Here is a 23,905-nt window from a genome sequence, read left to right as displayed (position 1 = left end):
ACTTCTCACCTTTCCTCCTAAGAAGCGGCTGTTCTTGAACTTGCGCATAAAGAAGGCAATGAAGAAGGTGCCTAGCATGAGGATGAGGGAGAGGAGAGCAGTGTTGGGCTGCATCCTGATTCCCAGTGACATGGCATCTGCAGAGAGCATGCTGGCGTTCAGGCTGTTTTGCACATTTGGTGGGTAAAACTTCAGCAGAGGATGTTCTGCAAACACCTGGGCAGGTGAGAGAAGTAGCAGGCACAGTCATTGCAGGGAGGGACAGAGGACACTGTCACTACTGGGGATGAGGGGATGTGGAAGGCATCTGCTCTGCAGAAAGGGGATGGGGGGTTGTAGTTAGATAGTGGACACAGGCAGTCTCAGCATCTGTCACCTCGCCTCACAACCTATCCAGCTGGAGAGGGCTGAGGACAGAGAAGTGGCCTCTCTTTAATGCCTCCTGCAGGAAGAGAGTGGGAGGCAGATGTTAGGGATCACCTTGCCAGCTTCTGGTGGCACAGGGGCTGGTTGTGCTGGGCTGTAGGAGGCCAGCAGAGAGCTACTCTGCACAACACCTAGGGAAGCTATGGCTGTGATGGCCCTGTTCTATTGCCTCTTGTATGCCGAAGGGGCAGGTTCCTGGGGGTCCCAAGAGACGTGGCAACCCATCTCCCAGGGGAAGGTTCACCTTGTACAGTTTGTAGAAGGTCTCGTAGATGAAGATGAGGGAGATAAGGAAAGCAAAGATCTCCTGGGTGAAGGGCGAGATGTAGCGCACCAAAAAGCTTCCTTCAGCTGCCACAATAATGAAGATGAAAACGATGAGCCACAAACCAATCCACACTCTGCCTGTCAGGTACTCAATGCCTTGTGTCTGGCAGAACTGAAATGGAAAGGGTGATAAATTACTCATGCCTCCCCATCTTCTCCCCATCAAGACTATAGACTCTCCTGAAAAAAGGCATTTTCCTCTCCACAGGCATCCAGCACAGAAACAGCAATTTCAGGGCTGGAATCGTAAGTAAAATATTCCAGAGCAATATTTTAGGATGCTGCTACAGGCGCTCATTACATCAGGAAGAATGACATGTAGGGCTGGGGGACAAAGCTTCAACTGCACTCAGCAGATAAGGAGTGCTGTAACCACTGTCACATTTCAACAGGATCAGCTCATGGGAAATGGCAATGGGAGACAGAAGTCCCAGCGGTTTGACCCACAGCATCTAGATGACACAGTCCCTGTGGAGACCTGGGAAATGCTGACTGCCCTCTCCAGTGCATCAGCAGAGTGAGTGGGTGCCACGAATGGATAATGCCTCACAAGTACCTTGTAAAAAGCTTCTTCAAACACCAGCAGAGGCCCTGAGAAGCCAATGACCAGGAGCGGCTGGGCTCCAAGCAAGGAGAAGAGGATCCCTAAAACCGAGGTGGAGATTATCAGCTCGGAGACCCCCATGAGACCCTCAGTTTTCTCTCCTGGGAAAGAGAACAACATGTGAGTGTTACAGCCCAGACACAGGCACTATCACTGCAGTCTCTAGACACAGCTCCACACAGAGGCAGGTAAGTCCCACCAGTCAGACATCCCTTGCACTGGGCAGGGAGTGCAGATGGAGTCCAGGGAGCTCTTGGGAGATGGCTCCCAATGCCTGTCCCCAGCCCTGGGCTCTGCCTGGAAAGAAGCAGTGGGCTGAGGCTGGAGAGGCCAAGCAGCAGGGAGAGGACAAGGCAGTGACTACGGTGCAGCACCTCCATTCTCCTTAAGTAAGCGACACTAAAGCCCACCCCTGCATAGCATCCCACAGACACAGCCAGTGTTCCAGCGTGCAAAGAGCAGACCAGAAAGCAGGCCCATTACCTAGGAGTCCCCCGAAGGTGATGGCAGGAGAGAGAGCAGCAAAGTAGATGAAGAGAACGGCTGCGAGACACTGGCTGTGCAAGGCGTCTCTGATGTCACTGAGGTATTTGGGGTACCTGCGCTTTATGTCCCGAACCAGACCTCCAAAAAATATTCCAGTCCGCTTCAAAGGGTCATCCTCAGCTTCCTCCTCTTCTTCCTCAGCCTTCACTTCACACAGCTCTGGAGGTGCATGGAGGGCAGGGCTTGAGCGAGGGAATTCAGGGCCACCCTTGGATTGCCCTTCTCCATACCCCATGGAGATCTTCCTCTTGCCATGCTAATCTGGCCTCCCATAACCACACATCCCACAGCCTCCAGGTGTCCCCAGCTGCTTACAGCCTGTCCTGCCTCCATTACACATACCCCTGCCTTCTGCCCCCCACCTCCACTGCCCACTGCTGGAGCCAGGCCCTGCTCACCCCTCTGCCAGGCTCTGCGAGGGGAAGGCCCACTGGGGCACGCAGGGCACTAGGCACAAGCTCTTTTGCCCAAATGTGAGTGGAGAGACCTTTGGCTTCCTGGACATCTCCTTCCTTCATGGATTTCTGCTCCCTCTCCTTCCTCTTCCTCAGCAGCAACTTCTGGAAGGTGGCAATGGATTTAAGCAAGTCTTTCCCCTCCACCTCAGATGGAGGAATGACAATACTGCAGTCCAAGAACTCATTGATTGCATTGAGGAGATCTTGACGGTCATCAGCCATGTATGCAGCCTCATGGAAATGCTGGGAGGAGCAGAGAAAAAGAAGACGAGAGAAGGTTCAGACCAAGCCTGTGCTCAGCCACCTACAGCCTAGAATCATCGCTTACCGTGAGCCTTCAGTAACAGCCCACTCCCTCCCCTTGCTGCTTGTATCAACACTGCCACTCCATGACCCACTCTTCTGAACCTTCCCTCCCTATTCTTCTACTTAATGCCTCTCCTCCCTTCCTGGGCTATCCTTCCCAATTACCTCCTTGCTTTTCTCCCTCAGCCCTACTGCTCTAGCCCTGAACTGTGCTTCTGCAACATCTCTGCTAGCTACTCATTCCACCAGACCACACAACTCCCCTGGCAAGACCTCTCCTACAAACAAATTCAGCCCTGTGCTTCCTAGCTATCCTGGTGCCTATATAGCAAATATGGTTGTATGAGAACTGCCGAATTACAGACTGAACCACCAATTTAGCACCTGGAGAAAAGCCCGAGTCAGCCCTGGAAGTACAGGTGAAGATGATTCACCCTTGTGACTGGAAGGGGTGCAGCCTGGCTTAGGCCTCATTTAAGGGCTGACAGCTACCAAGGAAGGATCTCTTGCTAGAGATCCCTTTCTGCAATCCTAGATCTTCAGAGATAAGTGAGCATCCTTCTTTTTGTAACACCTTATTGTGCTGATTCTACTACTATTACAATGGTAGAGGAAGAGAAAACAGGTGTCTACAACAGGAGAGAAACCATGCAGGTGAAACCAGGCAGAAAGGTTTGAAGATGCTACTGACAACAAGGACCAGTTGACAAAGAAGGGCTCCATGGAGATCATGAGGGGACAGTACTACTACAAATAGTAGGGGAGGTGGCTGGCAAGCAGGTGGAAGTGTTGTATTACTTCCTGAAAGGACTAGAAGACGACGAACAAGTGAACGGCCTGCGAAGCAGGTAGGGATAACTAAAATCTCTGCAGTACACAGACTCCCTGGAGCCACAACTTCAAGCTGTAAACGATACCTTCCTCTCTTCCTGGCGCCAGTCACTGCGTAACCTTGCAATGGACAGCTTCAGCTGCTGCTGCTGACTCCCCTGATCCAGTAAGAGTAGCAGAGGCTCAGATGATCAGTCCATAAATGCAGTACTGAAGCTGGAATATGGCATCTCTTCTAACTCAGAACAGTCTCAGCTGAGCTCTATGCAACTCCTGGGAAGGGATTGTTCAGCTCTTGTTGCTTACAACCCACCTGCTCTGAGTGGACTTTTTACCACTCCTGAAGAGAGAGCTAGGCTTGTTATTCAGTTATAGTTCCAAGGCACTAGCCAGAAGACACCGTGAACTTTTGTTCTCCTGTCTTGGATGTATTCAACAGATGTTCAGATTATCTCTTCTTTGCCTTTAATTCCTTACCAGAATAATGAATTTCACTTTCCTGCCATCTAGCCAGATGGGAACTTCTAGCATTTCATGTGCCTGGAAGAAAAACTATTCTATTCTTCATCTCTCCTCCTGCACTGATGTGCTTCATCAAGAGTGTTGCAGCCATAGGTCCTAGCTAGAAGGCAAAACTCTTGATGACGAGTCCCGGGCATTTCTAGGTGGTGGTGTCAGTGTGTCCTCAGCAGGCATCGTGGTCACAGGCATCAATCAGCCTCCTCGCCTCTGTTTGTGAAATATGAACTGAACACAACTCTTCTAATCCTGGGAGGTACTTTACCCCTGCTTTTATGTACAAACCCTTCCCCTTACCTCTAACTCCATTCCAGAGGAAAGTCTACCCTGTTCTTCCCTCTGCAACAGAGCACCCTACCTTGGTCTAGCTAAGCTGCTCTTAAAAATTCTAGCTGCTTAGGCTTTTCTTTCTCACCTGGGCCTTTGCACAGCACTGCCTCAGAACTCTTATCCCAGGACTGATTTCTAAGGAACTATCCCACGTTACTGCTAGTCAGCTCCTCACCTTGTCAGACATGAGGGTGGAGATTGATCGACCAATTTCATGGTAGTCCATGTTGGCCTGGCTTGGCCCCAGCAGCACGAAGATGAATCTGACAGGAATTGGGACCTCCAAGACAGATTCCAGGAAGACGGCCTCATTTAGTCGGACAAAGGCCATAGTTGGCTGCTCCAGGAACTGCACACAGCCTACCAGGAGGCAATGTTTTGAGCGGAGTTAATCACTGAGGTGAGCTGTACTGGGCTGCCTTAGTGGAAATGACAATTCAGGAGGTTCTTTTAGCTCTGAACTCCCAACTTGGTCTCTAGACCGTTGACAAAGAGGACTGCTCAAGGTCTCCCTGGTCACTGATCATTCCCTAGCTTACTTTCTTAATCTCCTACACATGAGCTCTACTTACATTATAAGGAGCTGATTTTAAATCAGAAGGTTGTTTACTACTAAGCCAGTGCCTACATCTTGGCATTTACTGTTATCAAAGAAACTCCTCAAAAAAAAAAAAATGAAATCAGGTTTACTGAACATGACCTATTTCCCATAAAACTCACTGCTTAGCAATAATTACATTCTTATCCATTAGCTCTTTATTAATTGAATGCCATATTAGCTCTGCCATTATTATGACTGGAAAGGATGTCAGGTTAAACAGCCTACAGGTGCTGGATTGCTGTATGTTCTTTCTTGAGCATTGACACTATTAGCTTTCTTCCAGTTTTCTTGTATGTTCCCTGCATTCTTAGACCTTTTTCAGATGAAAATAAGCTAGTTCTCTAAAGACTCACAGGTACAAATTACACAGTTTGTTTTATGATGTCCATATCTCATGAATGTTTGGCAGCCTTCACAGCTCCTAACAGACTGGGAAACATTCCCACATCCTCCAGCATACCAGCTGCTTCCTTCCCATGCTGAACACAAATGTTTGAGTACTTCTATTTCTCTAACATTATTACTGAACTTTCTGCCATCTGTGTCCAGCAATGAGCTATAGTCTGTGTTAGACTGGCAAATCCGCGTGATCTGAATGGCCAGGAGGATCCCAAGCTACAGAAATGGTCAGTGTTTAGTCATCTGAATACCCAAACTGCATTTATGAAACTAATCTGGCTTCATCACGGTTAAGCTTGGCTGAACTGCCAGAACTCTTTGCCCAAGTTTTCTATCTGCTAGACAGGCAGTGACATTTACTTTGCTTGTAGCACAGTTGTTTGCTCAGTACTCAATGCCAGCAAAGCACTGAAGAGGACTGTTCTTGTGGTCAGCAGGTACTAAACCCGCTGATGCTCAGCCGGCCTGCCCATGGCTCTCATTTGTAAAGAGAAATACATCCTGGTACTCATATACTGATCCCAGAGGGTTTGCCAGTTGCTGGGTTCTGATTATTAAAACTCAAAGCTCTTTGGCACATGCAACCAAGAACCAAAACCAGCCCAGTTGCTGGCAATGTGTGCTCCCAGTCTGGGAAGAAGACAACACGGGGCCTTAGAGCAGTGCTGGTAATCAATGCCTTGGGCACTTAACTACTTCTGAGCTTCAAAACAGGATGCTTTGGTGACTAGTTAAATGTTTGCCTCTAAGCTAGACACCAGTTCCCAACCGTTACCCACATTCAGTAGTTCTGAATGTCAAAAAAAAATAAATCCACCAATTCTATCCAGTCACACTTCATATTTATTACAGGCAAACAAGATGTGTGTTGTCACCACAAGAGAGAGTGTACAAAGTTCCTTCTCAACTTAAACTTTGGAAATGTGCACTAGATGCCCAAATATCTCTCAGGAGAGAGAACACCCAAGCTAGGCCCAGACCAGGATCTAAACTGGTCGTTTTGGTGTTGGGGTTTGCAGCCTCTTACCCACAAGGACTACAGTGGCCTCTGCATCTTCAGGAATCTTCTCCATCAACTTCAGGTACTTACGATGCCCCTCAGAGTTATGGACATGCACATTTTTCTGACAAGGAAGCATAAAAATGAGTAAGAAGCATGTCCCTATCCCTTTGTTTCCATACACAGCCTTGCTCTCCATTGCACATTGGCACCTGGACTTGTCTTGGACCACACCAGATGCCTGGCTCCAAGCCTTACATTAAAAGGTCATCCTGCAAATACCAGAGCCAGCGCAGCCATCACACGCTCCAGCAGACACTCACATAAAACATGAAGCTAAAATTAGGTCTCAAAACCATAATTCAGTGACCTGATTTCTAGTGCTCCAGGTGATTCAGGCAAGCACAGCCTTTGTGAGGATGAGCCCTCCTAGGTGCCTGGGTGTGGGCATCAAGCATTGTTGTGTGCTGTCCCAGGCCAAAGGGTGGTCCTGGGGAGTGGAAAAAGGAGAGGTAAACCCCCCACATCATCCTCACCTCTTTGCATTCAGTTTCATGGGCCTTGGGGTCAGCCATCTCAATTCGCTCCTCTCCCATGAGGGGCACACAGGTGTCTGTGGTGTGATTGTGGTGGTGGTTCCCCACAATAGAGTTCATGCTAGAGCTGGAGTGATTCCTTGGAAAGAAGCCCTCCTTCTCATCATTTGGGTGGCTAAGGGAGGGAGAAGTAGCCTCATTATACTGCTCTAGACAGTCTCATTGCCCTCTCCCACCATCAGAGACCTTTTCCCCAACAAGGCAGTGATCGGTCACCTGAGGTATAGCCAAGTCTTTGCTAGTCTCCCTTGTTGCCCGGGGCTTGCAGAGAAGTTCTGATCTTCCTGCAGGCCTCAGCTGTGTCCCACTCACCTGTGCTTCAGCAGCAGGGCACGCATCACGTTGGCTCGGTCCTCTGCTCTGATCTGGTCAGAGATTATCATGGTCTCCACCATGAGGTGAGCGATGCCAGGCAGTGTGGTCTGCTCCAGGTCAAGAAGAACAGCACCTGCCAGGAGGAAAGGAAGAGCCCTGCTCCTAGTGTGCAGCACTCCCTGCTGCACATGTGCTCTGGGAACACAGGTGCCCTGAAACAGCCCCACAAGCGCCAGGCCCTCTTCCCACTGGAGGCACCTCTTGGGCCTTCTTATTTTAAACACTCTCAGCTGAGAAATGCCACAAGTCCAGGTATCCCATGTCCTCTACATAAACTTTTGTCCCAGAGAAACCATAAGATGCTGTGTAGGCAGTCTGAGATCTGAAGAAACACTTGGTATCCCATCACCTGTGGGATGTGAGCACTCCAGGCTCTCACCCTGAGGGGGCCCAGTGAGAAAGCATCTCTCTTCACTGAAGACACCCAACTCTAGATGCATTAGTAGCTCTAGTACCTTCCCCTCATGGGTCCAAGACCTGGTGGCACAGCTGGGTGTTGCAGTGCCTTGTGCCTGAGGACAGCAAAGCAGAGCAAGGAGCCACCTCAGACATCCTTGGGCTGTTGCAATGTCCTGGAAAACAGACTGTAGGACGATCCATCTCCCCGCGTCCAACAAGGAGCCTGAACAGACACTATGTCTTCAGTGAGCAACCAAACAGCAACAGGAGCTGTCCAGCAAAACTTGTTCCAGGGCAATATACAAATCCCGTGCCAGCAGCACAAAGCAATTTCTGACTCACCATGGGCAATTGTCTTCCTGAGCTCCAGCAGGCTGCGGAAGGACAGTGAAGCCACATGAGGTTTCCCCCACCTGGCTGTGTCCTCCTCCACATCCTCCTCAAACTTGATCCAGCGGGCTGTTTCCCTCCAGTGCATCTCCTGGTTCTTATCCACCACCAGTTCATTCAGCTCCACAAACACCTGTGTGAACAGCAGTGAGAATGTGAGAATTCCCCTGATGGGTATGGTTCTATAAGTAATATGTGGAAAGCCTCACGTCTGTTCTTAACGTGCTGCTTGTTCTAAAGCAATGCTTGCACAAACTTGCCTTAGTTAACAGAGTTTTGGTGAAAAGAAACAGCTAGGGCTGGCAGCATGGCAGGAGCCTTCACCAGCACGTAGAGCAGCAGAAAGCTACAAGTAAGACAATGCAGGCAGAGGAAACAGAATGAACCAAACCTGGGTACTTCCCTATCAAACTAACAACTTTGTCCTCTGCCTGCTTCTCAGCTAGAATAAGAAGTTTGCACCCAAGTTTCTTATGCTAACATTCTGTCATAGTTTGGCCTTCACACCTTCTTACCAGAAGATGGTGATATTACTTTATTACTGTATGGGAACTGCTGAATCACAGCCTGAGGCAAGCAATGAGTCAGTCCTGGGAGCACAGGTGAAGGCAATTCACCTATGCTGCTGGAAGGGATGGAGCCTGGCTCCACCTCTCCTAGACCCATTTAAGAGATGACTACCAGTAGGGAAGGATCTCTTTTTTGGAGCTCCTTCCTCTGGAGTTTTATAGCAAGCCCAGGACAAAGGTAAGCACTCTATCTATTCTCTTTTTGGTATATTAACCTGCTTAGCCAAAATTCTCTTATTTATTTCATAATTGTAACATCTACATATTCATTGATTATACAATTACCAACTTCCCAAACAGCATTACAATTTCTGTAACTTTATTTATGTCTTTCCTAAAGTTGAAACACTGTGATTTCAGAGAAACTGTAGCTTTATTGGAAAAATGAGTTTTCAGCTTTCATTGACAATGGATAAGAGATGTCCCTACTGAGGCCATGTAAAGAATAATATTGAAACTACTTTTATCACTTTATAAAATGTCTGTTTCTCAACCTGATTTATCATTTCTGAACAAGTGTGGGAGAACTGCACACAGATACCTCATGGGGTTTTCTATCCAACTTCTTCTTTTTCTTCTTTTTTTTAACTGATGGGGTTGATGCTATTTTTTTGCTCGTCCTGGTGATCTGGCTCCTAGATGGTTTCTTCATCAGATGCCTCCTCACACCAGGATTGTCTTCAAAGCGGTGGCCTGAACATGTGGGAAGGGAGAAAAGACCACTAGTGTGTCTAGAGGAAATGCACTGTTTAGCATAAGAACGCGTTCAAACCCACCTTTTTCTCTAGATTATACTAGCAAAGCTCTGGCAGTTGGAGAACTCACCACCATCCTCTGGGCCTCTGGAGATCCTTCCTGCCTCACCTACCTACTTCCAGCTGTTCCTGATGTCTGAGAGTTAATTCCTTTTAAGGATCAAGATTTCCTCCCAGGCTGTGCACATGCTGGAGCATCACTGCAAAAGTTTTTAGGTTTTATTCACTGTACCTGAGTAAGTAGTTCACAAACCCTTTCCATACTGCCACAACAAAAAGCAACCTGAAGCCCTATCAGTACAGCATAGAAGTGCATCTTCCTCAGACCACAGGGACAGGGAAAACCTCAGAGCCTTGCTCCAGAATGAGTGGACTGTCTCAGATCACAGAGTCAGTGATCTTACTCAGCTTTGGTCCATGCAGGCTCGCTGGCCTCCTTGCAAGGCAAAGCCACCCTTCTGGGGTGAAACTCAAGACTCCGTTTATCTTTCTGCAGTTGGCTTCAAGACTTGCAGCTCTCTGGGCGTGAAAGGTAGTGAAAAGCATTGGGCTTGAAGGCCTTGTGCTCTTCTCGATGCTCACTGCAGGAAAATATCTGCACATCTCTGGCAAGGAAAGTAACTGCCCAACATCAGGCCAGGCGTGCCATGGCCTTGCTTCTTGGAAATCTGGGTTGTTGAATTAAATATAACACGAATCAATACTGAGCCTCAGGGGATTTTCACCCACTGGCTGCCATGCTGATGCAAGTCCTGCTGTCAGCTGGACTCCTCCCTGCTCTACTTACTGTGCTGTAATTGTCAATAGGAGCCAATAACTGCCCACTGATACATATGTTTCCAGCTTCCTCAGACTTTTGCATGGATTTCTCATTTCTTGCATATGCCCCACAGCTGCTTCCCCCAAATGAACATCAAGCTCAAGCAAGCACCTGAAGCCTTGTGTCCTTACTCACACAGGATCTCAGATCAAGATCCAAGGGTAATGAGCCCAGAGAGCAGATCTTCCCTCCTTGCCTGAAGCCAAGCTTGCCAGCACAGCATGAGATGGTGACAGCATCTGAGGGTTCAGCATGATTCCTATGGTGACTCCAAGACAACAAATTGGTACGTTACTCTCCCACAGAGCACCTCCTACAGTCTTTTCCAAAAGATGTTCTTGCCACTGTTGGTTTCCATAACTCATTCTTCATCTACCTTAAGTCTGAAGATGACAAACATTACTTTACATTGATTAAGGTCTTCCTCCAGAGTACCTGTTCTAGTCAGTCCAACTCAGCAGGAAAATGCCTTCAACTGGTGCATTAGCTCCTGCTTTCCTTCATTTATTACCCTTCATCCACAAGCAGAAAGTTCAGATAGAGGCATCAGAATAGTTGTATTGGTACTAGAAAGCAATTTCTTAGCCCAGCATCACAGAGATGGTGCACTCTTCCTCTTTGCCCCAATAGCTATAGCGTTACCTCTAGGAAAAAGACTGAAACCCTATCTCTTGGAATACTTAAACTGAACAAAATGCTAGGCAACATATTAAAAAGTCAGGGCCCTATGCTGGCTTCTAGGAAAAGCTATTGCCTAGCAATTGCTTTCCCAGCTCTAGCTGGAGTGGGACAGTACATCTGTGAGTAAATATGAGTGTATATATAAGCATACATTTGGGAACCATGCACTTAAGTGTGTGCAGACATGCAGCATAGCATGTGTAATTGGGAAGGTGAAGGCAAAGACAGGATTATGCCCATGCAGACACACAAAGTATTTGAGGGTGAGATTGGGTCATGCCTGTTGTTTCTACAGTGCATCTGTGAAGAGGAGGGAAAATATGAGAGGAGCTGAAGAAATGCAAGCGCTCTGTGCTTATCCCTGCTACCACCCAGCTGTCCTTGCACAGTGTTCCCCATACTCCAGTCATTATAAGGAATGCAAAGAGACACACTCAGGTCCAACAAGGACTCTGGTCTGCAGAAAAGCTATTACGTTCCTCCTGGATCTGAGCTGATCCTGGAAGAGGAACATGCAGCAAGTAGCTGAGTAAGTGGCCCTGGCTGGACGTGCGCTGGCTCTGCACAGACCTGATGCTGTTGTCTCTGCCATCTCTGTCTGCTGCATCGCTGCAGGATTAATCCACAGTGTGGATTTATTGTGCAGAAATAATTAAGTGTTGACTGTACAGTACATCCTATTTCAAGCACCTGCAGTATTAGCTGTAGCGATCAATGAATCAGTTAACTGCTAGCAAGCCAAATGTCCCCACTGCGTAAGTGATGTGTATCACACTTTTAAGAAGCAACCTTCCACCTTCCCAAGAGCAGCCATCCTTCCCTAGGTGAGCCTGCAGCTATTGCTCTCACTCTCAATGCACAAGTTGCTCAGCCTGGGACAGCTGATGGGGCCAATTAGCTCCAGGTTCGTGGTTTCAACTTTGCTCCTATTAAGTTGTCTAAGAATTTACAGTAACAAGTATCAAAACCAGCCAGAAACAAATCCTCACTTGTTGGTCCCTGTATAAGCACATAGGCAGACGTTCTTTCCCCAGAGGCTGCAAGGCTTATGAAGATGGGCTAGTTGAGACAGAAATAATGATGCTGGGTCTGAGAGGAATCAGCAGTTAAATGTTTTACCTAAGATCATACCAAAAGGCTGTGGTAGAGCCAGAAACTGCACCAAGCCTCTCGAGCCCATGTTGCACTCTGCCTCCCCACACCTGCTTGCAAAGCCTGGGGATAGCTCTGGGGCCATGCCACCTGCCTTTGTGCACTTGTACAATGCCTTGAAACATGCAGAATATGATGCAGATGAGGATATTTGGGCAGCTGCCATGGAGCAATGACTATAGGAGCAGTGTCCCTCCCAAGGTGACACACACAGCTACCTTCAGCTGCTGAGAAAAGGCTGGCTGTATGAAGTGGCAGTGGGGTGCTGCTTTCTGTGCAGCCTCTGGGGTGGCTCAGAGAGCCACTTCTCCACAAGGGGTGCACGGGTAAGGAAACATGTAGAGAATAGAAAGATGCTTTTTGCTCTTGGAATTCCTACTTTCTCCTTCCCTGCGATTCCCACTCTTCCTTCCTGCCTCTTTCTCCTTTCCAAGCCCTCCAGTCAGCTTGCTGTTAGCTACTTTCACAAACAACACTTAAGCCTGCAGACACTGGGACTAGTTTATTTTCTCCTCTGGGCATTAGTCTACAGTGCAGAGCTGAGAATCTGATATCCAGCACTGCTGTCAGATCCGCAACCCTGCTCGGATTCCAGCAAACAGAGAGCAACAGCACACTGTCACCTTGTGCCACAGATGGAAGGAGACATGGCTCTATTCTTATGTGTAACTGGGAGCAGAGGCTTTTCCTCTGGTCACAACGTGGGTTACATCCCAACAGGCACAAACAGCAAGGGGCAGCTGCCTCCAGGACTGCTTGAGAAAGAAGCACACAGGGAAGCACCTCAATACTACAAAATGGATCTGTACAAAGACCTCATACTAACACATGCAGACACCAGACGGCTCCTCCAACACCCCCAGCCACCGGGTTGCATGCAGTGTGGCAGACAGTGCCTTCTCTAAACCTGACCAACCTGACACAGGGAGAGCAGCAGGCAGCAAACACAGAGTCAGGGCTAAGCACTACAGCTGGGGGCTCTGCTCTACAGCTGCACCCAGGGGTCACTGCTGTGGTACTTACAGGTGGGCTCCCCGCCTGGATAACCCAGGTGGTTTCTGATGGCCTCCCATAAATCATAGTCTTCAAAATTGAAGGCAAATTCATCAAAGTCTTCATAGCCGAGCGAGTTGCGAACGCGGGCACTTACTGCTGCTTCAGGGCTGCTGCCCTCTTCCAATTCCCTTGCCGCCTCCTCGCCCTCCCGCAGGGTGCTCATGTTGTCCTTGCGAAGGTCAGGGGTCAGGTGCCATGAGCCACTCACCTTCCAAGGAGGGGCTGGGGCTGCCAGGCTGAAGTGCAGAAAGCGCGCTGCCCCAGGGGGGCTTCAGCGCAGCCCTGGAGTTGGCCCCAGTGCCTCCCTCTCCTGGGCACAGGGCATGGAGCTGCTGGGGCCTGGTGATGTCCTAGAAAGGATAGCTGCACCCGAGAATGTTCCTGGGGAGAAATATTCCTCTGGCTCCGCGGAGCAGGATTCTTGCTGTGCCGCAGGCTCTTTGCTGGACGCCCAGGGACAGGCAGGCTCCGTGTGCAGCACCGCTTCCCTCCCTCACTCCCCTCTGGTGTCTCCCTCCCTCTCCAGCATGCAAAGCAACCTATTGAATTCTCCATGTCCTCAGGCCCGGAGCGTGCATTTCCATGACGTCTCTCCTGTCTGCCCTCAGCGTACGCAGGGGCAGTCCCCTCAGATGTGTTTTGGAAGGGGCAGCTGCCTCCCTGTGAGCAGCATGCAGGAGGGGGAAGGCTTCTCACATAGGTGGCTGCAATCCCAGAGCTTGTGTCACACAAAGGGCTGCTAACTGGGAAAGTGTGTCAGGAAAGGAGAGAGCTAGGTCTCAGGGAAAGGCAAGGAGCCCTGAAAAGGAGAGGGCAGTGGAGTGGGTGGAGGAGGGCTGGCACCTGTGGGGTGGGTGGGAGGAGAGGTGCTGGGCTCATGTGGAAATGTGGAACCAGAGCTCTGGATACAAACAAGCTGACAGAAAGGAGCCAAAGCTAGAAAAGCAGGGGCTGAGGGACAGGGAGATAAGGACCAGATCTGTCGGGGGAGGCTGAAGATTGTGTGTGGAGCTGTCAGGAATGAGAGCAAAGCAGGGAGATGCAAAGGACACACATTATAGAGTGGTAAAATCTCACTTTTCATTCCATCCAAATCAGCAGATGCCAGCATCTGGGCCTCAGCCTCATCCGTGGGGACACGCTGATATGCTGCACTCTCCAGCGTGGTCATACTGCCGATGCACATCCTCTCCTTTAAGTCATAGGTAACTCGTTGTCCACTTGCCCCCTGGCCCCAGGGCTTGCGCTTCTCCCAGACCTGAGAAACACGTTCCCGAGGTCCAGGGAGGCTGATGGTAGAAAACAAGATAATGAGGGGCAGACACTGGTTCTTCTCAGGGGATGAGATTCCTTGACCCAGTCCAGAAAAACAATTCCCTGAGAAGGAGCAGAGTCAGAAGTCACCTATTCCAGTGCTAGAGGCTGTCCTACCAACCCTTCTGCTCCTCCTTGCCCCACAGCGCAGAGCAGGATCAGCCTGAGGTATGTGTTAGGGACACATCTCTGAGATGAGGACCTCACGCCCTTCAACTGTGCTTCCCAGCCTTTTGGTCAGCACCACAACAGAAGCTAACTGAGAGAAAGACTAGCGCACATGTGCACCCAGTGCACCCAAGCCCACATCCTGAGGAACCCACAAATACAAAGAGATCCCAGGAGTCCCAGAAAGGTGTGACCATTCTGCTGGAGAGCAACAGTGTTGCTGCGGTCGCTGGGCTCCACAGTCTCTCTGGTTCAGCAGGAGAGTTGAGACTGGGCAGAGCCACACACCTCCCCATGCCACCCCAAGTGCAGGGTCTGTGCAGCAACCCAAGCCAGGGAGAGTGGCAGCAGCTCAGCACCTGCCATCCTACCTGCAGAGGGAGGCAGGGCCCTTGTCCTGCAGCAGGTCAGTGAGGTGTGGTGTGGAGGACACCTCCTCTTCTACGTGGAACTGCGCTGGGGCCAGAGTGCTGCCAGACTCATCCTCATCGCTGCCAATGGTGAACTGCAGAGACAATAGCCTTGAAAGCAAGAGCCAGGCCAGGCACACGTCCCCTCCCACCATCTCCACAGCCTAGAAAAGGTCACACAAACTTCTCCCCCTCATATCTGATATCTTCTAAGAACAGTCACATTGATCTTCCCTCATGTCCTACACCCCAAATATGGTCATGCATACATTTTCCTCAGCATCCATTCAAGACAATGACTTCTCTGTTACTGTCCCATCAACCTTCCCCCCCACTTGCACCAGACTCCATGCCTCACTCAGGCAGGGATGCCCCAGTCTTGCCTTTGGTTTGCTTGGGGGCTCCAGCTTAGGGGATGTGTCCTTCCCACGAGCTTCGCCCTCAGACTCTGCAAAGACCTCCTTCTCCTGGGCTTCCTCTGCCTCAGACTCTCCTTCTTCCTCCTCCTCTTCTTCTTCCTCTTCTTCCTCCTCTTCTCCTCCTTCCTCGTCCACTTCTTGGATGGTAGGGGTGACCTCTGAGGGGGGTACTGAGGTTTTCTTCTTTTTCCTTCTTCTTTTTTTCCTCCTGCTGGCACGGGGAGGCCTCTTTTGGAACTTGAGGGCAGAAGGGAGGTGAGTGGAAAGGGGATGATGGATGTGGTGCGAGGTTTGGCGGTGGACTGAGAGAGAAAAAGAGAGTCAGAGGGGCAGGAAGAGGCTGGGAGGAACCTGCCAGGCGCCCCTCCAGGAAACAGCATGGTCTGGAGATCAAGGGCCAGGAAGGGCAAGGAGAGCCACCAGCCCACAGGGACACAGCAAAGCTCTTCCAATGATGTGGCAGGCTGTGGTCAATTTGAAGTGGCTGAGGAGGCAGCCCTTGCACAGTGCCAAACCACCCCAACATTGCTTTGCTACCCTGGGCAAGACAGGGCTCTCCTGAGGCTGCTGAAAGCCATTCACACAGCTGTGCAGAGCTGCAGGGATCTGCCAGAGACAACACCCCCTTCCTAAACACAGGGAAATACTTCTCACATTCTCAAACAAGCAGAGATTGGGTCATTTACAAACATTTCTTTCCTGCATAGTGTTCTTTAGTTGTACTTAAGTAGATGTGCCTTTATTTCACTCATGGGTTTGGACAGGAATCACAGACTGAGACTTTTAGTGTAGATGCAACGTAAATTCATATCTCAGGTTCTGTGAGGTACCAGCCTCTGAAATGCAGGCTCAGTTAGGAGGTTCTCTTTAAAAACCAGGGTAAAAAACAGGGCAGAAGGACTTTTCTTCAAACTAATTCACAAAGAGAAATTCATATGCAGTTGCCCTGGGTGTCGTGGGAATTACACAATGAGATGAAATTAATGGCATTTCTGAGCCATCACTCAAAACCAATGTCAATGTACCATGCAGGGAGCAGGGTAAGCTCAGCATCTCCCACCAAGAGATGGGAAAGCCACTTCTGCTTGGTCTATCTGCAGGCACAAAGCCTCCCAGATGCAGCCTGCAGGATGCATGGCCCCTGGAGCTGCACCCGGAGCAGCTGAAATGCCGGGGGCAGCAGCCGCTTTGCAAGGCGGCTTTGCTCAGAAGCTCTTCCTGAGGAATTGTTTCCAGCCTGTTTTGATTTGGTTCCTTCCCAGCTTTCCTGTGACATGGCAGCAAAATCTGTTTATAGTGAAAACTACCTTCAAAGGACATTTTCAATGGAAGCTGTAACCTTCTCCCTGGGAGAGCCGGGCAGGTTCATTGTTCTGGTGTCATGTTTCCTTTCCTTTGGTTTCTCAAGTCTTTTCTCCCTTGTTTCCCCCCTTGGGAACAGCAGGAATATTTCACACACCCCTAGGTTCAGCCTCGTGGCAAGAATTAGAAGAGGTTGGGAATGGTCAGACAAATGCAAAATGGGAAGATGAGGTTCTTAATGAACACTTTTTCATCCAAAGTGCTATTTGGTTCTTTCCTTTGAATAGATAGCTTTGGACAGAAAGGCACTCCTGTTCTGCACCCCTCAACCTCCTCCTGCCACAGATAGGTCAGGGATCAATTCCTCATGCAACGAAAAGCAAGTAAGGCCCCAACAGTGCACAAAACTGGTGCTGAAGTCATAGCCCAGCTCTCACTTCTGGGCTGTTTGCATCAGGCCAAGACAGAAATGTCTGTATTTTGGACCAGCAGAGAGCCCAAGCCTCAGGCTGCAGGAAAGTGCAGCAATGGCAAGTGGCTGGTTTGGCACAGAACAGAGCAGCACCACCCTTTACCTCAGCATTTCTACCAGCTGATCACTTCTCCCACAAAGGAAGGCTGGAGGGGAGTAAAAATACACCTTTCCCAAGCACAGAATGCATTTTTCTTCCCTCTTCTTTCTCCCCATCCTTCAGCAGCTTCTGTGCACCCAGCCTCTACTCTCCTTCCCCATGCCCTTCCTCACATTGCCTGTCTGAGTGGAAAGCTATGGCCAAACCAGTGTCTGATTACACTTTCCAGTGAATAAAAGAGAAGAAAGAACCCACATATTAGTAGTTCCTGGTTGTGAATGGGGCAGGAAACATTTTTAAATCCAGAGAGCATTCAGTTCCATGAGCCTCTAGAGTCTCTTTCTAATAAGCTACCAGATCTTTCAGCTTCAGGAATACATGCTATATACAATTTCTGAGAGCCACGGTTTGACACATTCCTAGCCCTAGATAACAGGGTTACATCAGGAACACAAAGGAAAACAAGCCAGATTCTAGCAAAGAGAGAAATTTTCTTCTATTTCAGAAAAAAAAAACAAAACACCCAAAACTAACAAAACAGCACAAATCTCTAGGCAAATTTTCCAAGAAGCTTCTGCCATGCATGCTGAAGCAGATCATCTGCATGCTCTGCGCCAACTCACACACCTGTGCACACACAGAGCTCTGAGCAGGTAAGTACTGCCAGCACAGTACAGGTATCCAACCTGCAGCAAAGCAATGAGCACCCTGCAGCCACGAGTGTGAGTGTGTGCTCAGGTGGAAAGTGCTGTTTGAATGTAGCCTCTGTAGAGAGATGGCACAAGCAGAAAGTAGCAGCTGGAGTGCATTATAGTAATTGAATGTTGCTAGCAAACTTTTGCAACACCAATTGGAAATGAGTGGCCAAGCAGAAAACAGCCTGGTGATGTACTTAGAACAAAATGTTCCTAAGGTTGTATCCTATCAAAGCTAAGCTGGGAAAAAGCAGTATCTAACTGCAGAGAGCCAGAGACTGGGAAACTCACCCAACCATTGCTACTTGTCTGCCACACGCTGGCCTGCTGGCTGGGGGGCTCTTCCTGCCGGTTACCGCCACTATTACAACCTACTGTGACCATCTACAGCAGGCAATAGCTTATGACTGCTCTTGTGGGCACACTCTCATTCTACAGCCAAAGTGACTCTGACTGTTGCCTTCTTCATGGAAGGGCAATTAGAGGAATGAGCATGCTGATCAGAGCATTCCAGGTGAAATAGCTGCAACATTTTAAACTCAAGCTCCATTTCTAATTTTCAATCCTTTTTTGAGCAGATAAGATGGTTTCATGGCTGCTATTTAGAAATACATGGGCACGTCTGACTGGAACCATCTGCTTTCAGACTGGGGAGGACAGCCTGGCTTCCAGCCATATTTGGATGTTTCTTTGCAGCCATATGGAAGAAAAATAATTTCAAAGTGGAAACTTTAGCTTGCAGAGGTGGCTGCAGAGGTCCCTGACACCGAGTGAGGAGGTGACCTGAGCTCCACGTCACCTGGGCTGAGCAGGAGTTACACCTCCAGGAAACTGGGACACTGACACAGACTGACAGAAAGCAGCAGGCACTGGGTATAAGCAGCAATTTGGGAACACTCTGAAGTAAGGTTTGCGGGTCCCTGGCAAAGGGCTGCAGAATACATGGGGCTGAGCGAGGGTTAGGAATGGATGTGGGTACAATGGTTCAAACCTACATACATTCAAAATCTCTCTCACTGTAGCTGCGTTTCTGCTTCTCCAGATCGCTTGATGCTGACTTGCTTATCAGGTCCCCAAATCTCTCGATTGATAAGGTCTTATCCAAGTCCTCATCATCCTCGGCACCAGGAGAGGCTTTTTCTGCACGATCTCTGCCCTGCACAGAAATCGCCAGATAACAGTCAAACACTGCAGGCTCCTACCATCCTCCAGGTTCTCGTGCCCTGCAGATGGAGCTGGGTTTCTGAGGAGCAGCAGGCAGCATCCCACGGGGCAGGGGAACAGTTACTCATTTCTGGGCACAGTTCCTCTGCAATCCTGGGGTTCCCGTTTCCCTTGGCATGCCTTCCTCAGGCCTTTCTGCCCAATTTCCTCACATTTCAGGCTACGGGTGTTCCTCTGTCTTTTGCTGGTGGGTAATCACCAGGTGACACCTGCCCTTTCTGCCTCCTGAGCAGCTGCAGCTGATACAACTGTCTGTCAACACAGCCAAAATGCCAGTGCTGAGCTGTTGTGGACTCTCAAGTTTCCATGGAAACAGGAGGAGGCCCAACTGTGACAAATCTGTCTATGCTGGGCACAAAGAGGGAACAGGGTGGCTTTAGCCGAGCTGTGACTCCCCACAACACCCCCAGCTGCCCCTTGGCACCACAAAGCCCCTACAGCTCCCATCCCACCAGGACTACAGACACCGCATGCTCTCAGAGGTTCCTGCTGTTTGCCAACATCACCTAATGGCACATGGAAGCAGCCTTTGGCCTTCTCTGGACCTCAGCTTGCTGTGTGCATGGGGAATGCATCCAGCCTTAAGGCCAGTTCCCAGGATAGACATGGCACTGCTGCTGCCAGATTCCCACCTCACCTGCTGCAGGTCGATGAAGGCATCTCCTATGGGAGGGGACTCGCCAGCTGCCATTTTGGTTCAGGACCTAAGGGCCTGGGCAAAATATCAACCCTTCTCTTTCACCGGCAGGCACCCAGCAAACCTGGAGAGTGGCATAACCTGTGGAGAGAGGGCAGGACAAGGGAATGTCGTGGACACTGCCACCCACTGCCCTCAGTCCCTGTGGTCTTAACCCAGAGAGGCCGCCTCGGGGAAGCTGCAGTAGGCCTCTATGCAGGCTGAGCCTGGCATAGTTGCATCACCTCCTGTCCCACCAGGAGGAGCTGGAGATGGCTCACAGATCAGCACTGGGAAGATTCAGGTCTCTGAAAACCATCTGAACTCACGCAGAGAAGGACAGACGCTGTAAGCACATCCACAGCACTTTGCACAGAGGGATGGAAAAGCAAAGTGTTCTCATCTCGCTGAGCAAGAGAAGAGACATTTGTTAACACTACAAGGGAAGAATACAAATGACTACAAAATTGGCAAAAGGGAACATTTTTTTTCAGTGATGTCATTGGGGGGAAAAAAAGTGCAAAACTAGAGGATAGCTTATCTCTCTGGGTAACAAGCTGTCGTATTTATGAGAAAACCCATCTTCCATAATAAGCTGTCATATAGCTGTAAAAGCTTTGGAAGCTTTGGAAGAAGTATGATAGGACTACAGGACAGGCTACATCCCAGAGATCTGCTCAGGCACTTCTTACCATCCCATCTGAAGTACCTGGTATGGGCCACTGTTTGAGACGTGACACTAAAACAGACAGTCTAAAGGTGACACCAGTAAGACCACTCCATCATCCCTCCTTCTGCCTTTGAAGATCTCCAGATGATGCTACTACACAGTCTCTGTTTATTCTCCCCACCTGAAGGCATATGTTTATGAAGCCAAGAATTGTGGGGCCATCACCTGTAATTGTGGGGCCATCACCACCAACTTTGAAGGACGAATGTAATGACCAATGAAGTACATTCTCCTGATCCAAGCCACCTTCTCTCAAGCCATTTGTACAGATTTAGCTCTCAGACCACTTGTATAGATTTAGCAGCTGTCTCAGGATACAGTCGTGCAAATGAACAAACTATTGAAAAGTGACAGAAGCACTACAGCTAGAAGCTAAGCATGCTGCAATGCGATATGGCTGCAAGCAGCAGAGCGCAATAGTGAGGCTGCACGCCCAGGCCTTGCAGGCATGGATGCTGGTTGTTCCTTCTACGGTTCCAGGAGCACTCCACATGCAGCATTTGCTCAGTGCTGGGCAGAGCAGTGGTGGAAAGACTCAAATGATGAGTATTTGTTAATGACAGGGAGTGAATGTGAAAGGATAGAGCGCTATGGACATGGTTTAGAAGGCATGGTGGTGATGGGCTGACAACTGGACTAGATGATCTTAAGAGGTCTTTTCCAACCTTAATGATTCTATGAGGAAAACCAGAGGAACTAACACAGCTACGTGGACAGAAAGAGAATCAAAATGTAAGGTAAAGCCTGCTGGCTAAATAACCTGAGATTTTTGCTGTTTTTTTTCTCCCTTTGAATTTTACCCTCCTCATTATCATGAGCAAGGCAAAACTTAATGGAAGAAATTCCTCAAGCACATCTCATAGGACTCCACAGTGACCAAACCCCTCTATGAGATCTGAACAGCTTGAGAAAAATATTGTGCTAAGACAGAAGTCTGAAAAGCAAATACAGAATCCAAACCAAAAGGAACAGGATGAAAATATCCAATTCATTCTGTAGGTCTGCGAGGGCTCCTCCTTAAGCTGTAATCTTCAGGTTTGCACCCTGTTTTCCAAGAGCGATGGAAGAAAAAGGGTTTGAAGAGAAAGCAGAAAAAGGAGAAAGATCTGGAAATGAGCTGTAAGAGGAGACTATTTTTTTTCCACAGGAGACCTGATGGAGAAAAGGGTAATACATGTCTTTTATTTCCTTTTGCTTTTAACTCAAGAAGAGGGTATCATTGCATGAAATCCAACAGCAGCAAATTTGAAACTGAAGGCTGCGGGAAGCGCTCCAGGCACATCACTCCCATTGCATGCATTCATTGCTGGCCGCTAGAGGCCACCTGCCCCTTGTTCTGCAGCCTGCTGCAACCTGTCAGAGATGCTCCTCGCATCCCGCCTGGCATTTCTATCACCTGCAACCAAAGGAGTTCATAGAAGAGCAACAAAATCTGCCAGCAGGCCAGAGGGATTGGTTATAAGGAAAGGTTAGGAGCTAAATTTGTCTGGCTCAGTATGGGATGACTAAGATGGGGAGGGGACGTGCCAGCTCTCTGGAAACATCTCAAGGGTGTGAAACATGAATAAAGGTTTTTGGTGTTTTTTTTTTGTTGTTGTTTTGTTTCAGATGATCCCACACAAAGAGACTCTGAAATGAATTAAAATGTAAAAGAGAAGTTTGAAATGAATATCAAGGAGGGTTCTGCTAATGAGCATCATGCTGATGCCCAACCTGCTGCGAGCCTAGCCCAGGCTGCTGTCAGAGGAATACAAGACAAAGGGGTACTAACAGCAAAGAAAGCTAAAGGAAGATACCTCCATCCTGCTCTATCTCCTGCTTGTGGGGAGGACGTGATTCAGCATTCCCGCTACAAGTGATTTTCAGTAATAGAAGCGTGATGCCAGCAGGCCAGATTGGAAGGGAAGAAAGCAAAATGCAGGGGCTGCTGGCTGGCACGCTCTCACACCTTCCCTCTCTCTCCACCAGTGCATTAACCCTGCTCACGGCAGTTCCTGCAGGGACTCTCCTCTCAGAACGCAGCCGTCAGCATCAGCAACAGCACGGGCTCACCCACACTGCTGTGCTGCGCACCAGCGATCTCGGCTGGAGGCAACCAGGCAGGAGCGTCCCCACAACACTGACAGCTCCCAGGGGCCACATGCTGCTGATAGCTTCCAGAGCGGCTCCCTGGTCCCCAAAGGCCAATTCACTGTGCCAGGCAGGGACTGCCTTGCTTTGCCAAGGAAGCACACAGGGGCTTGCTGCTTTCGCTGCCCCTTGACAGAAGGTTTGGCTGCTGCTGGATCGCAGCTTCACAGGCAAGAGGAGAAGCAGTCCCCAGGTCCCCTCAGCTCTTCCCTAATCCACCGGCAATCTGGCTGGGAGCCATGGGGTGTCTAGACAACGGGCTGCTGTGGGGAGAGGAATAAAGCCCCATAGGCACAGCAAGCACTGGGACGTGGAAGGGCAGGAGATGCTCAGAAGGGGCAGAATGGTGGGGCTGGAAAGGTTTCCCCGTGCAGGCTAAGCTCCGACAGGGCTGAGCAGGAGGTGCTGCCACAGCCTGAGAGCCGAACCCGATGCAAGCACTGAGCCCAGCTCTCCTGCACGCCGGGGGAGGGACAGGACCAGGCACGGCACAAGGAAAAGCTGCAGCACTTAAAGCAGTGAGCTCACGAAGTTTTTAAGCATCAGTGGTTTAACCAGCAGCTTTCTCTTCTGTATGGATACACTGTAACTAAAATCAAGTATTTTATAAGGTTCGAGTATTTCAGTGACTTCCATATCCTGCCGAACAGACAGACAAACGGACACAGGACTATAACGTGTGCGGTACAGCACGTTCCCCTGGCTCTCTGCTCCCAAAGGCACCGGGCAGGACGGGGCTGGCGCGGACGCGGACGCGGACACGGACACGGACACAGGCAGAGCCCCTCCGAAAGGACGCAGCCGCGCCGGATAAGCAGCCAGCCCTGCGCCTGGACAGCTCCGACGGACACACGAACAGCTCTGACGGACACACGAACAGCCAGCAGGACGGGATGGAGGCGGCAGGTGCCGCCCCGCACGGCGCGCCGTGCCCCTGCTCACGCCCTCCGCGAGGCACCGGCGCCCCCCACGCGTGTCCGCGGTCCCCCCGGCCCGGCCCCTACCTCGCACCGCCGGGTTAGGAGAGCCGCCCGCCGCCGCGCTCCGCCCGACCCGTGCCGCGCCGCACCGCACCGCTCCGTGCCGTGCCGGTGGCGGGCGGGCGGCGCTGCGGCCCCGGCCTCC

General features: G+C 49.9%; 1 protein-coding gene and 1 long non-coding RNA gene across 2 annotated transcripts in view; one reads left to right on the top strand and one right to left on the bottom strand.

The window, feature by feature from the left end:
* The window catches only part of SLC4A3 (solute carrier family 4 member 3), a 34,290-nt gene extending 10,399 nt beyond the window's left edge, over positions 1–23,891 (bottom strand). Inside the window, exons 1-17 of the mRNA XM_031599573.2 lie at positions 23,785–23,891; positions 19,882–20,022; positions 19,020–19,176; positions 15,416–15,753; positions 14,994–15,127; positions 14,218–14,429; positions 9,218–9,369; positions 8,060–8,240; positions 7,256–7,391; positions 6,884–7,058; positions 6,375–6,471; positions 4,523–4,707; positions 2,391–2,604; positions 1,841–2,062; positions 1,310–1,458; positions 671–865; positions 10–216 (exon numbers count right to left, since the gene is read on the bottom strand). Coding sequence (XP_031455433.2) covers positions 10–216; positions 671–865; positions 1,310–1,458; positions 1,841–2,062; positions 2,391–2,604; positions 4,523–4,707; positions 6,375–6,471; positions 6,884–7,058; positions 7,256–7,391; positions 8,060–8,240; positions 9,218–9,369; positions 14,218–14,429; positions 14,994–15,127; positions 15,416–15,753; positions 19,020–19,176; positions 19,882–19,935 — 2,808 coding nt within the window. The 5' untranslated portion in view covers positions 19,936–20,022; positions 23,785–23,891. The remainder of the gene's footprint in view (positions 1–9; positions 217–670; positions 866–1,309; positions 1,459–1,840; positions 2,063–2,390; positions 2,605–4,522; positions 4,708–6,374; positions 6,472–6,883; positions 7,059–7,255; positions 7,392–8,059; positions 8,241–9,217; positions 9,370–14,217; positions 14,430–14,993; positions 15,128–15,415; positions 15,754–19,019; positions 19,177–19,881; positions 20,023–23,784) is intronic.
* LOC116232936 (uncharacterized) lies at positions 9,582–11,314 on the top strand. Its single transcript, XR_004167839.2, has 3 exons — positions 9,582–9,667; positions 10,391–10,537; positions 11,228–11,314. It is a non-coding gene; the product is annotated as an uncharacterized LOC116232936 (long non-coding RNA).
* Positions 23,892–23,905: the final 14 nt, after the last annotated feature.

This window comes from Phasianus colchicus, chromosome 7 (genome assembly GCF_987193195.1).
Source record: "Phasianus colchicus chromosome 7, bPhaCol1.hap1.1, whole genome shotgun sequence".
Classification (NCBI taxonomy): domain Eukaryota; kingdom Metazoa; phylum Chordata; class Aves; order Galliformes; family Phasianidae; genus Phasianus; species Phasianus colchicus.
This window is presented reverse-complemented; position numbering and strand designations above follow the sequence as displayed.